Source organism: Salvelinus sp. IW2-2015, unplaced genomic scaffold, assembly GCF_002910315.2.
Source record: "Salvelinus sp. IW2-2015 unplaced genomic scaffold, ASM291031v2 Un_scaffold6577, whole genome shotgun sequence".
Taxonomy (NCBI): domain Eukaryota; kingdom Metazoa; phylum Chordata; class Actinopteri; order Salmoniformes; family Salmonidae; genus Salvelinus; species Salvelinus sp. IW2-2015.
The window spans coordinates 1-17681 of NW_019947839.1; the positions used below are offsets into that span (position 1 = coordinate 1).

Consider the following 17681-nt stretch of genomic DNA (forward strand, 5'->3'; position numbering starts at 1 on the left):
GAGATTCAATATGTTCTAAAGTACTGCTGTTTGTTCATGTATTATCTTCACAACTGAAGGACATAGTGTATTGATATGGAGATGGTTCAATGCAATGTGTTGTGTGAGTTAAGCTACTCTACCAGTAAGTGTATGTTTGTACTGTTTCAGGTGATCAGTAGTGTGTGAGTTCTCACATGRCTTGTCCTGAGAACATGTTTTTTCTCATTGKYCTCTTTATGTCAGGTGAGTCTTCCACACAACAACAACTAGTTATGAATCAGACATAAAGGAATAAMCACAAGTCATTATATTTTATGGGATGTGCTATATAACTGTGTTGAAAAGTGTACAGTTAATTCCTGATTAGTGTATTTTAATAGTCTGGATTTAAAATGTTGTGAAAAAGGTTTTGCATATTTTGGATACTGAATGTTATCAGATATTCAATCAAAAGCTGATATTAGATGAATGGAACCTGAGGGAACAAATAACACAACAATTATGTACTTATTTAATTTATTTCATAAACAAAATTATGCACCACCCAATGTCCCTGTGTGAAAAAGTAATTGCCCCCTTTATACTAAATAACTGGTTGTGTCTCCTTCAGCTGAAATGACTCCAACCAAACACTTCCTGTAGTTGTTGATCAGTCTCTCACGTTGCTGTGGAGGAATCTTGGCCCACTCTCCCATGCAGAACTGCTTTAACTCAGCGACATTTGTGGGTTTTCAATCATGAACTGCACATTTCAAGTCCTGCCACAATATCTCAATTGGGATTAGGTCTGGACTTTGACTAGGCCATTAAAAAACTTCAAATTTGTTTTTTTAAATCAAATTTCATGTAGACTTTATTGTGTGTTTTGGAATGGTGACATAACCAGTTATTGAGAGTAAGGGGGCAATTACTTTTCACACAGGGGAATTGGGTGTTGCATAACTTTGTTAATTCAATAAATAAAATAACTATAACTGTTTTTTTGTTATTTGTAAACTCAAGTTCCCTTTATCTAATAGGTTTTGGTTGAAGATCTGATAAAATTCAGTTAAAAAAAGAAGCAAAAATAGAGAACCAGAAAGGGGGCAATAGTGTTTCATGTCACTGTATTTGCATGTGAAACAGACGTCAGTGTGCGGTTAACAGTATAGCTTCCACCACTGTCCCCATCCCCATAAAGGGCTCAAACTAGTGGTCCCCTGCTCACAAACACACATGACATCACTCCTTGACAACATACCGACCAATTGAAAAATCACCTGTACATAGAAATAAGTTCATATTATTATTATTGAGAGAGACTGTACCAATGATGTGTATAAACCCTGGATTACTGATGCTATGTAACGGCCAATGAGAGACTTTAAATCCACCTGTCTCTATATATGGTACTCCCCAGAAGAAGCAGTCCTCCATAAGAATTAATGGAATTCTACAGTATTTCAATAAAATGTTTCAAGGACAAAATTACATGTATTTAAGTATTTTGTTGTAGATGGGACTGTAAAGTTAGTACTCTATAAATACAATACTTTAATATCTTTACATGTTTTTTATTTTATTTGTTATGTTCAGGTCATATAAAAAGCATGAGATGGAGCACACCCAGAGAAAATTACTTATTGTAGAGGTGCTGACTAACAGTGAATACACTGTAAGCTATAAAAACAAAGAGAGTTGCACACTCTATATATATAAACTCCCAGTAATTGATTGGGTAAAACACCAACGTTTCGGCATCACTGTGCCTTCTTCAGGGTAAAGTCATGAATGCTTGAACCAGGTTATGTAGACAAACAGTGCAATTAGTGCAACCAATGACAATAGTGAGGGGTGTGTCATAATTATGAGGTTAATTAGAGTGAATTGAGTGAAACTGTTAAATTACAATAGTTTACAGCATATTGAATATATTAGGCTATTGTTATCATTAACATTAGCATACGATTAGCATCAACATACATTATTGTTTAATTTAATTTCACATATATTTCTTGTTTCCAATTTCATAAAATGTTGTTAAATTGTAATATTTGGGTTAATCCATAATGCATATGTAACGGATGTGAAATGGCTAGCTAGTTAGCGGGTACGCGCTAGTAGCGTTTCAATCAGTTACGTCACTTGCTCTGAAACCTAGAAGTAGTGTTGCCCCTTGCTCTGCAAGGGCCGCGGCTTTTGTGGAGCGATGGGTAACGACGCTTCCTGGGTGACTGTTGTTGATGTGTGCAGAGTGTCCCTGGTTCGCGCCCGGGTCGGGGCGAGGGGACGGATTAAATTTATACTGTTACATTGATGCTGTTGACCCGGATCACTGGTTGCTGCGGAAAAGGAGGAGGTTGAAAGGGGGGTGAGTGTAACGGATGTGAAATGGCTAGCTAGTTAGCGGGTACGTGCTAGTAGCGTTTCAATCCGTTACGTCACTTGCTCTGAAACCTAGAAGTAGTGCAACACAGGCCTCCACAGGCCTCCACAGGCCTCCACTGGCCTTTGTGGAGCGATGGGTAACAGGCCTCCACTGGCCTTTGTGGAGCGATGGGTAACAGGCCTCCACAGGCCTTTGTGGAGCGATGGGTAACAGGCCTCCACAGGCCTTTGTGGAGCGATGGGTAACAGGCCTCCACAGGCCTTTGTGGAGCGATGGGTAACAGGCCTCCACAGGCCTTTGTGGAGCGATGGGTAACGATGCTTCGTGGGCGACCGTTGTTGATGTGTGCAGAGTGTCCCTGGTTCGCGCGAGGGGACGTACTAAAGTTATACTGTTACACATAATAAGTATCATCAACAGGGGGAACATATTGGCTGTACGCTGATAAGCTGTAGAAAGAATATATTCATTTATAAGACTTCTTCATAAAACAGTAATTGTTCATAAGAAGGGCCTGAGATCAAAGTCAATATTCTGACCACTAGGGAACAATGTTTTTCAATAGGAAATCCAGTAGGCCTCCCTCTGTAGTAGTAGGATCTCCATGTTACCTCCTCTCCTTGGTAGAGCAACATGCTCAATACCTGTGTATTTGAGGGAGGAGATGGGATCAACCTGTGTTGCTTCAACAAAGTGAGCTGCTATTGGATAGTCAGTGTTCTTACACCTGATTGAGCTGCGGTGTTCAGCTCTGCATTGTTTTAATTGTCTTTTCGTTTGACCAACATTGGCTTTTCCACATGAACCTGTGATGAGATAGATTACTACCTTTGTCTTGCAAGAGATGATACCCCWAACAGGGATTTTTCCACCTGTATGTGGGTATCTGAAGAAKRATGTTTTTGTAGTGCTATTGCACTGTGMGCWWGAGCCACATTTGTAGTTCCCATTTGKAATGGGTGTCAAGAGTGTCTGAGTGGGCTCAGGGGGCAGGTCAGATCTCACTAAGCTRTCCYCAATATTGYGACCAYRCTTATAGACCACCAGTGGGGGTTCCTTGAAGAGGTGTGCAATTGTTTTGTCTGATTGCAGAATATGCCAGTGCTTCTTCAGGATTGCTTTCATTTTCTCTGAACACTTGGTGTACTTAGTGCAAAATACTTATTTAATCCTTTATAATGGCTATATGGTAGACCATTCTTGAGGGGAAGGGGATGCATACTATCCCCACGTAGCAGGGTGTTGAGGTCTGTTGGCAATGTGTACAAGTAAAACGTCATTCTCTTTGATGATCCATAAGTCCAGGTAGTTTATTTTTCTCTCATCAGTCTGCATGGTGAATTTGAGATATTCAGAGCTCTCGTTTAGCAGAGTTTGGAATTCATTTAGTTCCTGCTGACTTCCTTCCCAGAGCACATAGACATCATCTATGTATCTCTTCCATGAGATGATTTTAGAGAGTAGGGGGTGTGTCTCTGTTTTGTAAATGAGTGCTTCCTCAAATTGTTCCACATACAGGTTCACATAGGTAGGGTCAAAGGGGGAGCCCATGGCTACCCCCCCCGAATTTGAAGGAAAAAGTCTGACTCAAAGATGAAGTAGTTATTGGATAATACCAGTTCAGTGAGTTACAAGATGCAATCATTGGCTGGAGAAAGGGTAGGGTCTCTCTGTTGAAGGAAGTGTTGCAGTTTTACAAAATATAATTTAAAAGTTTGCATTAAGGTGTCTGTAATAGAATATACTTGTAAAAATGGATGTAGACATTAATAAATGCATTTCCAACATCTTTTTTTACAATGGAGGAGGAGTAACAAGATGGCTGTRCAGKGGCTTCCAAACAGCRGCCCCTKKCAGTCATCTAGGGTTAATACATATCATTGGACTGAACTGAAAATATGTTGTCTTTTATGTTGCAGGTGTTTTGGCCTGTTTTGGTCAACGACATTTGATCACCACAATGCCAGATAGACTGGATGTACTGACTGGCTCCTGTGTGCAAATCCCATGTTCATTTGATATTCCTGACCAAAATAAGTATACATTTAACAGCACAATACCAACCTTTGGAGTGTGGATGAAAGAAAATCCATACTTTGGTGGGCGTCCGGACAGTGTGATATTTAACAGTAGTGAGACGGTCAACAGATATCAAGGGAAGATAACTGGAAACATGTCCCAGAAGAACTGCACCACAGTCTTCTTCAATGTAACCACCARTTACACTAATAAMTACTTCYTCAGGATTGAGAGACAACCATTCCKTGCAACAGACACTGAAAAGTCTGTTTATATAGGTGTCAGAGGTAAGAGACAAYTTAACTKTTWACCAACTATTTTTYCCAGTTWATTTTCCTTTCATCAAAGATAAGAACAAGTGTACAGTTTAMCTWTTAGTGTAAAATATCTTTATCTRCAATGTATWACAGATTTGCCTTCCAGTCCCATCATTACTGTCTCAGGTGASGTGAAGGAAGGGACCCCTGTCARTTTGAACTGCTCTGCTKTCGCYCCCTGTCCCGAAYACCCCCCTGAGCTGACATGGACTCTCCCAACACAGTTCACACCTGAGAACCAACTGCAGGAGAATCCAGACCAAACCAAATCAGTTATATCTATGGTGACCTTCACTCCGTCATACCTTCATCAAGAACATCACTTGTACTGCAGTCTACCCAGTAGGGACAAGCAACAAGACAGCTGAACATAACATGATGCTTAACGTTTCATGTAAGATTTAGTGACCGATTCCTGTAGAATAGATCATTCTATCATGTTTTCACTGATGATTGTAATAGAGTGGTTTTGATGAGACTATTCAATATACCATATCCAGATACATTCTAAATGAACCCCTCTCCCTCAGTCTCTCCTAAGGACACCTCGGCCTCCATCAGTACAGCTGATCCAGTATCAGTGGGCAGCTGTGTTAATCTGACCTGCAGTAGTACAGCCAACCCTCCTGTGACAAACATCACCTTGTTCCAGATCAGTGGGGGTAAACCAACACAGGTAGCATCTGGACAGAGTTACTCCCTCAATGTGACTGCTGTTGATGGAGGACTGTACTTCTGTGAAGCAAGAAATAGTCACGGCTGTGGGAAGTCAAAGGAAGTGCAGCTGGCTATTAAAGGTAAAACGGGCACGTCAGGCACAATCGTAGGTTAGATATACACTATATATTCAAAAGTATGTGGACAACCCTTCAAATGCGTGCATTCAGCTATTAAAGCTCCACATGTTGCTGACAGGTGTTTAAAATYGAGCACACAGCCATGCAATCTCTGTAGACAAACATTGGCAGGAGAATGGCAACATTCACTATCAAGTTCCAAACTGCCTTTGGAAGCAACGGCAGCACAAGAACTGTTTGTTGAGGGCTTCATGAAATGGGTTTCCATGGCCGAGCAGCCGCACACAAGCCTAAGATCACTATGTGCAGTGTCAAGAATCAGCTGCAGTGGTGTAAAGCTCACTGCCATTGGACTCTGGAGAAGTGGAAATCCATTCTCTGGCGTGTTGAATATACGATTCACCATCTGGCAGTCCGGCGGACGAATCTGGGATTTGACGGATTCCAGGAGAACACTACCTGCCCCAATGCATAGTGCCAACTGTAAAGTTTGGTGGATGAGGAATAATGGTCTGGGGCTGTTTTTCATGGTTTGGTCTAGGCCCCTTAGTTCCAGTGACGGGAMATCTTAAYGCTACAGCATAAAACGACATTCTATATTCCATATTAATGCCCATGATTTTGGAATGAGATGTTCGACGAGCAGKTGTCCACATACTTTWKGTYATSTAGTGTACTTTAGAGATCTTTATGTGAGAATTGACCATAATATGTGCTGTATTTTCAGGGCAAAAAGAGCCAAAAACCYCAATGGTTTTGGAGGTTGCAGCAGGAACTCTGGCGGCATTTTTACTTATCAGCCTGATCAGTCTTTTTGTATGGTAAAAATGTTTCCTGGCATCAACGCAAAACTATTTTATTTCTGCTGTGTTTGTGCTTTTGCATATGAAAACCCTCTCAGTACATTCAGAAGGCCTTTCTAAATGTCTTCCAGGAGGAGAAACTCTAGGCTCCACGATGGACTTGAAAGGACAGACAATCCACAGGGACAGGTGGGAATAAGGCTCAACTTTCAAACCATCTACAAAGTGTATCTAAGGAAGTACTGAATTAATACAGAAACTATTTAAAGCAATGAGGTTAACATCATTTCAGAGGAAGTTCAGGGGAGATGACCACACCGATAGCAATGCCACATCCTGTAAGAACATGGAATGATAACAGAATAGCTGTTGGACTTTGACAGTGTTTACTGGCAAAATGTAACTCTTTACACCTGTCAGTTGAATTTACATTTTCATTGACATCCACTCAGTATGTGTTGTGTAACCTGCTGACATTAGAGTTTTACACATGACTGAGCTTTACACCTGTTCCTCTCTCTGTGTTCTCTCCACAGAACTCCCCGGTTGGGACAGTGTGTGCTAACCAGGCCACAGCCGGAGAGGAACCAGAGGAACGTGCAGAAGACCAGTCTGAAGAGATCCACTACGGTGACATAGACTTCTCCAAACTACAGACCAAAGAGACCCCAGCTGCAGCCCAGGACAGGGTCCAGGGACAGGAGAGTGAGTACGCTGAAGTCAATGTGACCAGAAGAGGGGCCCAGGAACCACCTCTTAACAACCTAGATGGGCTTTATGCACGAGTGGATTAAAGAGGTGCATGTTACGTATTTTGCCAATGGTTATTGTTGGATTCGACATTTTGAACATTGAGATATTAAAGACATGATAGATCAGACGCATAGTATATTAAAGAGTGAAACATACTGGGTCTCTGTAGCGAGACAGATAGCTGTGGAATGTGTTGGGTGACAAGAGGAGAGCAACGTGTTCATACAGGGACACAGATGGATCTGTGGATTAGATGAAGGAGGGGTTGAGGTCAGGAGGTGAGGACAGATTCTCTTAAGGGAGTAATAAATGTTTGGTATCCTGTTACCCTCTTTATTATCTTCCTGTAGAGCCATAACATGTAAGGATTGGAGATGAGGAGGAGTGTCTTAAGTGGGATGTAAATATCTGATGGGACAAATGTTGGATTGTCTGATTACAGCTGTATAGAACCATTGGGAAGAATTCAACTCGGTTAAAGCTTCTCTAGTGTCCGTGGGTTATTTACTCTGAAAAATAAGAACCTAACAGTATTAAGTGTTTTTATGAACAGTATTGTGTATTAGTATTTTATTGGTGCTTTTGTTACATTTATAATTGTGCTCTCTTTGATTATCTGCATATTTGTAGAATTTGCTGGGGTGAAAAGTGTTTAACTGTTACTATAGTGGTGATACGATGATGTAGGCTAATCTTTATTTTAGACCATTTATTTTTAGTGTTGAGTTCATAAAGCATCTGTTTAATGTGTTCCAGAATAGAGGAACTTCTGAGTTCAACTAGCCTACTGAAGGCAGTTTAAGACCATATAAAGTCAATGATGACTGAGGAGAGAAGACACAGTTAGTTAGAAAGACTGTGGTCTGATACAAGACAGAAAGTTGGTGCAGGAAGTCTACATGATGACAGAATGTTGTTAAAATCCATTCCATTCTGTTTCTCTGCATCTTTTGTGCAGTTCCCAGAATAACAATATCATCTATTTTCAGTTTATATCTATTTAGAAGTTATTGTGTCAGTTTTTATGTTGAACGTTAAATCAAAGAAACAATTGAGGCTGAATTTAAGGTTGTTTTTTAATTGCACTGTAATAAAAACCTTTACATTAAATTTCCATGAAATATTTTGGTCTCATTGGTCCAACATTTTACATATTTCATTCAAATTGATTACATTTAGATGTGTCACTGGCCTACACACAATTCCCCATTAATGTGGAATGATGTCTTGAATTAAAAAATTAATTAAAAGATGAAATATCTTGAGTCAATAAGTATTCAACCTCTTTCTTATGACAATCATGAATAAGTTCAGGAGCAATAATAAGTTGCATGGACTCACTGTGTGTGCAATAGTAGTGAATGACTACTTCATCTCTGTACCCCACACATACAATAATCTGTAAGGTCCCTCAGTCGAGCAGTGTGTTTCAAACAGATTTAACCACAAAGACTGGGGAGATTTTCCAATGACTCGTAAAGAAGAGCACCTATTGGTAGATGGGTAAAACATTATTAATTGAATATCCCTTTCAGGGAAGTTATTAATTACAATTTTTAATGGCATATCAATACAGCCAGTCACTACAAAGATACAGGCGTCCTTCCTAACTCAGTTGCCAGAGAGGAAGGAAAACGCTCAGGGATCTCACCATGAGTCCACTGGTGATTTTAAAACATTTACACAGTCTAATGGCTGTGATAGCAGAAAACTTAGGACGGATCAACAACAGTGTAGTTACTCCACAATACTAACCTAAGTGACAGATTGAAAAGAAGGAAACATGTACAGAATAAACATATTCCAAAACATGCATTCTGTTTGCAATAAGGAACTTAAGTAAAACTGCAAAAAAAGTGTCAAAATAAATGTACTCTATGTCCTGAATACAAAGTGTTATGTTTGGGGCAAATCCAACACAACACATCACTGTGTACCACTCTTCATATTTTCAAGCATTGTGATGGCTGCACCATGTTATGGCCGTCTAGCAATGATCAACAACCAACTTGACAGGGATTTAATACTTTTTTAAAGATCAACGTATAAATATTGTACAATCCAGAAAAGCTCTTACAGACTTACCCAGAAAGACTCACAGCTGTAATCACTGCCTTTAATGTGATTCAACATGTTTTGACTCAGGGGTGTGAATACATACCTCAATTAGATTTTATTGTATTTAATTTTCAATTAATCTGCAAACATTTCTAAAAACATATTTTCACTTTGTTATTAAGGGGTATTGTGTGTAGATGGGTGATAAAATACATATATTTAATCCATTTTAATTTCAGGCTGTAACACAACAAAATGTTTATTAAGTCAAGGGGTATGAATACATTCTGAAGGCACTGAGTAAATGAATTGAGTTTCACCCCCTTTTGCCTTCAGAACAGCCTCAGTTCATCGGGGCATGGACTCTACAAGGTGTCGAACGTGTTCCACCTGGATGATGGCCCATGTTGACTCCAATGCTTCCCACACTTGTGTCAAGTTGGCTGGATATCCTTTGGGTGGTGGACTATTCTTGATACACATGGGAAACAGTGATAAAAAACCCAGCAGTGTTGCAGTTCTTGAAACCAGTGTGTCTGGCACCTACTGCCACACCTCATTCAAAGGCACTTACATTTATTGTCTTGCCCAAACACCCACTAAATGGATCACATACACAATACACTTTTCAATTGTCTCAAGGTTTAAAAATCCTTCTTTAACCTGTCTACTCCCCTTCATCTACACTGAAGTGGATTTAACAAGTGACATCAACAAGGGATCATAGCTTTCACTTGGATTCACATGGTCAGTCTATGTCATGGAAAGAGCAGTACGATACAGTTGAACACTGATTCTGATCTATCACCTAATACCTACAGTACTCATAAATCCATTGACAGTGAGTGGTAGTGTGAACTGCACGCAGACAATTTGATTAATCGTAATTTCATACATTTTACACACATATAGGCAAAGCAGTTTCCACAAAACTGCAATGAGCTTGTTAGTCCCTTTTTTGTCAGTCCCACCATATCCCCATCCCCACCATATTGAAGCATCAGCGTAGTGTTGTGTCCCATAGTCAATGTTTTCTCTCTTCTCTCTCTGAATCATCTGGTCCTTCTGCCTCTCAATTCCTGACCCTGTCCTCCAGAGCTTTCAGCTCTCCCCCCACCTGTTGGGGGAAGTCGGCTCCCACCTGCCAGGTAAAGTACACCCTCAGATTCTGGGTCTCCTTCTCCCAGAAGACCTTTGGCAGGTCGAAGAGGGTTTTATCTAGAAGGTATACAGCTTTTGTAAAAAAAATAAAAAATAAAATCTAGCAAGTTTAGGAGAATTTATGCAGCAGGTTAGGATAATTAATGTTGCAGGTTATGATAAATAGATTAAAGTACTGATAAGGGTTAGGATTAGATAAAATGCAAAAATAATTCAACTTTTGACGTAAATTTGACAAAAGCTTTATCCCACCAAGACTTGACTGTCGAAGAGGGCGCCAATTTCCACCTTGCCGCTCAGGCCCTGCAGGTCGTTGGCTCTCTCCTGTGATACCTGTGGAGGTCACGTCAATAAGAAGTAATTTTGGTAGCAGGTTAGGAACGGTAGAATGGCCCCAGATAGCATATGATAGCAAAATGTGCTGAAAAGTAGGAAATTAGCTTTAACACTGCAACACTTTGTCTCAGCCTCATGGCAAAATGTGAACACAAGCATGATGAACTATAAAGACACCTAAATAAATCTCTGCTTCATGGCAAAAAGGTAGAATTTCAGGAATTATTTAAAACGACAAATTGTGAGATGCATTGTAAAATTGCAAATTTCTCTCTGCACCATGGCAAATTGTTTGAAATCAGGAAAGTACAGTGGCAAGAAAAAGTATGTGAACCCTTTGGAATTACATGGATTCTGCAGAAATTGGTCATAAAATGTCACAGTCAAACATAGACACACACAGTGTGCTTAAACTAACAACACACAAATTATTATATTTCCTTGTTTATTTAATACATCATTTAAAAATTCACAGTGAGTCAGAGTCAGCTAACCTGAGTTGGCAAGTGAATTAAGAGTTGGTTAGAGTTGCCCTGCCCTATACAAAACACTCTCAAAGTTGAGTTTGCTATTCACAAGAAGCCCTTGAACAACAAAAGATCTCAGAAGACCTAAGATTAAGAATTGTTTACTTGCATACATCTGGAAAGGAAAGTCTCTAAAAGCCTTGATTTTCTTAGTCCCAGTAAAACAATTGTCTAAAATGGAGAAAGTTCAGCACTGTTGCTACTCTCCCTAGGACTGGCCATCCTGCAAAGATGACTGCAAGAGCACAGTGCAGAATGCTCAATGAGTTAAGAAGAATCCTAGAGTGTCAGCTAAAGACACACAGCAATCTCTGGAACATGCTAACACTCTATTGACGAGTCTACGATATGTAAAACACTGAACAAATGTGTTCATGGGAGGACACCACAGAAGAAGCCACTGCTGTCCAAAAAAAACATTCGCTCGTCTAATCACAAAGAGCCTGATGTTTCACAGCGCTACTGGCAAAATATTCTGTGGACAGATTTAACTAAAGTTAATGTTTGGAAGGAACACACACACACTATGTGTGGAGAAAAAAAGGCACAGCACACAAACATCAAAACCTCATCCCAACTGTAAAGTTTGGTAGGAGGCCATCATGGTTTGGGTCTGCTGCTTTCCCAGGGCTGGACAGCTTGCTATCATCAACGGAAAATGATTCCCAAGTTTATCAAGACTTTTGCAGCAGAATGTAAGGCTATCTGGCCGCCAATTGAAGGTCAACAAAGTTGGTGATAACAGACAACACCAAAAACACAGAAGTAAACAACAACAGAATTATTTCAACAGAAGAAAATACTCCTTCTGGATGACCCAGTCAGAGTCCTGACCTCAACCCGATTGCGATGCAGTGGCATGACCTCGAGAGCGGTTCACACCAGACATCACAAGATATTGCTGAACTGAAACAGTTCAGTACTACGAAAACGTTTGGTTGAGGTTATTGCTTCACAGGGGTAAACCAGTTATTAAATTCAAAGGTTCACAAACTTTCCCAACTGCACTGTGAATGTTTACTCGTCGTTTCAATAATAGCATGAAAACGTATAATTTTTGTGTGTTGTTAGTGTTAAGCAGACTGTGTTTGTCTGTTGTTGTGACTTAGGATAGATCAGATCAATTAAGTATGACCAATTTAAGCAGAAGTCCAGTAATTCCAAAGGGTTCACATTTTTTCTTTCCACTGTAAGCTCAGGTACCAAATGGGTCTTCCACTCTGGTTAGGAGAGCATTTTCCTAAACCATATCCCTTAAAGTGTAACGTGTCGTCGATGAGGAATCGGACCAAAGCGCAGCGTGGTGAGTGTTCATGACTTTTATTGAAACTGAACATTTAACAAAAAAAATAACAAAGAGAATACACGAAACCGAAACAGTCCTGTCAGGTGAAGAACACTAACAGAAAACAACTACCCACAAAGCATCGGGGGAAAAGCTACCTAAGTATGGTTCCAATCAGAGACAACGATAGACAGCGTCCCTGATTGAGAACCATACCCGCCCCAAACATAGAAATAAAGAAACATAGAAAAAAACATAGAATGCCCACCCAAATCACCCTGACCAAACCAACTAGAAACATAAAAAGGCTCTCCAAGTCAGGCCTGACAGTACCCCTCCCCAAAAGTGCAGACTCCGGCCCAAAACTGAACCTATAAGCGAGTCTGTGGGGCATCTATCCGCGGCCTCAGGTGCGGACGCAGACCCCGCTCCACCTCTGCTCACCCCACTTTGCACCTCTGGTGCGGGACCCTCGTCGCCGACCCGACGGCGAGACCGTCGCTGAGCTCGACGAGACGCTGGAGGACTACCCGGAATGGAGATCGTCTGGAGCTCCGACTGGACCGTCGCTTGAGCCCGGACCTGCTGACCCTCGTCGGCTTCGTGCCAGCACTCTCTCACTGGAAGCTTCGTGCATGGATCCACTGGAGGCCGTCCATGTCATCACTGGAGCTTCTCCTGATCCACTCACTGGACTTCATGCCATGGACCATCACTGGAAGCTACTGCCTGTCACTGAGCTTCGTGCCATGGATCATCACTGGAGGCTTCTTGCCATGGATCTACTGGAGGTTCTCCATAATCATCACTGGAGCTTCTGCCATGGATCATCACTGGAGAGCTTCTTGCCATGATCATCATCGGAGGCTTTTGCCATGGATCATCACTGGAGGCTTCTTAGCCTGGATCATCACTGGAGGCTCTTCCATGCATCATCACTGGAGGCTTTCCATGGATCATCACTAGAGCTTCACTTCCATGGATCATCACTGAGGCTTCTTGCCAAGATCATCACTGGAGCTTCTTCCAGATCTCACTAGAGGCTCTTCAAGATCATCACTGAGCCTTGTGCCACGATCATCCCACCTGCCTATGGTGAAATCAGTGACGCTGCTGAGAGGAGATCGGCTCATAATAATGTCTGGAACGACAGCAATGGAATGAAATCAAAACATGGAACCATGTGTTTAATTATCACAAGCCCACTCGCTCCAATTAAGTGCCACCAACCTCCTGTGGGAATCCTTGTGCGTGTCTTTCCCCTCCGTGACTGAGTTAGAGGACACCTGTATCTTTGTGTCACGCCTGACCATAGTTTGCTTATGTATTTCTATTTTGTTTGGTCAGGGTTGATGTGAGGCATTCTATGTTGTATGTCTGTTTGTTATTTCTATGTGTTTGGCCTGATATGGTTCTCAATCAGAGGCAGGTGTCACGGTGTCTCTGATTGGGAGCCATAATTAGGTAGCCTTTTGTATTGTGGTGGTTCCTGGTCTGTTCCTGTTTTCGGTTTAGTTTTGTTCTCACTATACCGGGACTGTTACGTTCCGTTCGTTATTGTCGGTTTATGTTTTAATTCGTTGTTAAGTATTCTTATTAAAATGAATACTCACCACGCTGCATCTGGTCCGCCGATCTTCCGACTACTCCTCCTCAGAAGAGGAGGAGGACTAGCGTTACACTTTGGTGAGGGTGTATTGATAAAACCATCCAAACTGTAATTAATAACTTCCACCATGTTCAAAGGGATTTCTAATGTCAATAAGTATTATCTACCAACAGGTGCCCTTCTTTGTGAGGCATGGTGAAAGCCCTTGTCTTTGTGGTTGTATCTGTTGAAATTTGCTGTTGACTGAGAACCTAACAAATATTGTAGTGTGGGGTACAGAGATGAGGTAGTCATTCAAAAATTATGTTAAACACTAGATTGCAAACAGAGTGAGTCCATGCAACACTCATGACTAGTTAGGAAATCTTTACTCCTGAACTTATTTAGTTGCCATAAAAAGGTGTTGAATACATATTGACTTCAGCTTTTCATTTTTTTAGGTCCAAAAATCGTAATTCTACATTATGGGTATTGTGTGTAGGCCAGTGACACAAAATGTAAATTTGAACATTTTAATGAGAGAGAAATGTTGGACCAATAAGACCAAAAGATTTAATGGAAATTGAATGTAAAGTTTTAATTACAGTGCAATTAATAAACAACACTAAATTCAGCCTCAATTGTTCGTTGATAACACTCAACATAAAATCTGTCACAATAAATCTAAATAATATAAACTAAAATAAATAATATGTTATTCTGGTATCGCACCAAAAATGCAGAGAACAGTGACTAGTAGATGTTAACACCATTCTGCATCATGTTAGACTCCTGCACCAACCTTCCTGCTTGTATCAGACCACTGTCTCTCCAACTAACTGTGTCTTCTCTCCTCAGTCATCATTGACTTATATGGACTTAAACTACCTTCAGTTGTCTAGTTGAATCAGCAGTTCCTCTATACTGGAACCCATTAAACATGATACTCTCGTGAAAAGTAGCCTACATCCATCGTATCACCACTAATAACAGTTAAACACTTTTCATCCCAGAAAATTCTACAAATTGCAGATAATCAAAGAGCACACAAATAAAATGTAACAAAAGTTCAATCAAAATACTAATACACAATGACAATACTGTACATAAAACCTTAATACCCATTGGAAATATTAACATGCACCTCATATTCACTTGAGATATAAGACCACGGTTGTTAAGTGTGTTACTGGTTCCCTCTACCGACCTCGGCCTGGTTAGAGCACACTGTCCAGCTGGGAGTTCTGTGGAGAGACACAGAAAGGAACAGTTGTCAGGACCGACACTTCAGAAATAATGACTTCATAGTTACAGTTGGTTACACAACACAGTATTCATCAATCTCTTAAACACACACATTCTAGATGGTTTTAAAAGTTGAGTCAACATTCCCACCTGTCCCTGTGAAAGGTCTGTCATGTACAACCCACTGGGGAGTCTAGTGTTCTCCTCCTCCTGGAAGACAAGAATAAAGTATTTTGACATCATTTAGGTTTCATATACAAAAGCACAATCGAGATGAAAATATGTGCATTGAGGCTGGAATATCTTTTACCATGCAAAGAATACGACCAGGCTGAAAAGGAAAAGCAACCCAAGGTTTCCTACAATCTCAAAAACCTGGGTTAAACAGGCTCTTCTTGCCCTGTAAATAAAAACATATTATGGTCATCTGTTCCATAAGAGGAAACAGTTTGCACATTGTCTAACATTACAATTTACACATATACGTAGATGTACACATGTAAGATCTTAATTTACAGTATTGTTCAGCAATAATCCTCAGCAAAGGATTTGAACGTTCTTCGTAATGTTGTTTCCATTGGTGGTGAGGCTATTAGTGGAACAATAAGAGGTACATGAAAAGTTGCAATACTATTAAACTTAACCACGTGTTATTCCAAGCCTTTCGGTGACAAATACCCCACCACATCACCTGTAACCGCCCTATCTGTGTTTCCCACAATGCAATAAACTTCTAAGCAACAGAATAGTGATCAAATTAAGATCCTACAGCTGTATCATACCTATATACATATAGCAGGCATGCTTTATCTGGTCTGTTCCACAAAAACAAGTATGACACATATAGCAGGCATGTAGAAGTATATCTCTTCTACATCTATCTATATCTATAATATTCTTAATGTTGTGCCGTATTGAATATGCCAATGCTTCTACCTTTAACAGCCAGCTGCACTTCCCTTGACTTCCCACAGCCGTGACTATTTCTTGCTTCACAGTAGTACAGTCCTCCATCACCAACAGTCACATTGAGGGAGTAGCTCTGTCCAGATGCTACCTGTGCTGGTTTACCCTYACTGATCTGGAACCAGGTGAAGTTTGTCACAGGAGGGTTGGCTGTACTGCTGCAGGTTAGATTAACACAGCTGCCCACTAATACTGGATCAGCTGGACTGATGGAGGCCGAGGTGTCCTTAGGAGAGACTGAGGGAGAGGGGTTCATTTAGAATGTATCTGGATATGGTATATTGAATAGTCTCATCAAAACCACTCTATTACATCATCAGTGAAAACATGATAGAATGATCTATTCTACAGGAACCGGTGACTAAATCTTACATGAAACGTTAAGCATCATGTTATGTTCAGCTGTCTTGTTGCTTGCCCCTACTGGGTAGACTGCAGTACAAGTGATGTTCTTCTCATGATGAAGGTATGACGGAGTGAAGGTCACCGTGGAGAGAACTGATTTGGTTTGGTCTGGATTCTCCTGCAGTTGGTTGTAAGGTGTGAACTGTGTTGGGAGAGTCCATGTCAGCTCAGGGGGGTGTTCAGGACAGGGAGCGACAGCAGAGCAGTTCAAACTGACAGGGGTCCCTTCCTTCACCTCACCTGAGACAGTAAGGATGGGACTGGAAGGCAAATCTGTAATACATTGTAGATAAATATATTTTACACTAATAGTTAAACTGTCCACTTGTTCTACTCTTATCTTTGATGAATGGAATATAAACTGGGAAAAAAGTTGGTTAAAAGTTAAATTGTCTCTTACCCCTGACAACTATTTTAACAGACTTTCCAGTGTCTGTTGCACGGAATGGTTGACTCTCAATCCTGAAGAAGTATTTATTAGTATAATTGGTGGTTACATTGAAGAAGACTGTGGTGCAGTTCTTCTGGGACATGTTTCCAGTTATCTTCCCTTGATATCTGTTGACCGTCTCACTACTGTTAAATATCACATGTCGGACGGGCAACAATGTATGGGCTTTCTTTAATCCACACTCCAAGCGTACAGTATTGTGCTGTTCTTTTGTACCTTATATTGGTCAGCGAATATCAAATGAACATGGATTTGCACACAGGAGCCAGTCAGGTCCATCCAGTTCTACTGGCATTGTGGTGATCAAATCTCGTTTGGCCACAACAGGCCATAAACGACCTGCAAACCATAAAGGACACCACATCAGGCGAGGTTCTGATATATTTTCTGTAAAATCCAACTGATATGTATCTAGCCTACCTAGAGACGGACAGGGGCCCTTTGTTTGGAGGCAAATGCATAACCCATCTTTGTAACTCTCCTCCAGTGTAAAAGAATGTTGGAAGATATAGAAATGCATTTATTAAAATTCTATATTTCGTTTGTAGAAAAGTATAGTTCATAACAGAACACCTTAATGCGCAAACTTTTAAAATTATATTTTGTGACCTGGCAACAAC

General features: G+C 40.7%; 1 protein-coding gene and 1 pseudogene across 1 annotated transcript; one reads left to right on the forward strand and one right to left on the reverse strand.

Moving 5' to 3' along the window:
• The first annotated feature begins 54 nt into the window (after positions 1-54).
• On the forward strand, positions 55-9154 carry LOC112078958 (sialic acid-binding Ig-like lectin 13; annotated as a pseudogene).
• Positions 9155-10169: 1015 nt separating this feature from the next.
• On the reverse strand, positions 10170-17230 carry LOC112078957 (sialic acid-binding Ig-like lectin 7; the record flags this gene model as incomplete). Its single annotated transcript, XM_024145060.2, has 6 exons — positions 10170-10289; positions 10511-10591; positions 12851-13050; positions 16176-16442; positions 16578-16883; positions 17011-17230. Coding segments are annotated over 6 exons (1194 nt in total), but the record flags the coding sequence as incomplete, so codon positions are not given.
• Between the last annotated feature and the right edge of the window lie 451 nt (positions 17231-17681).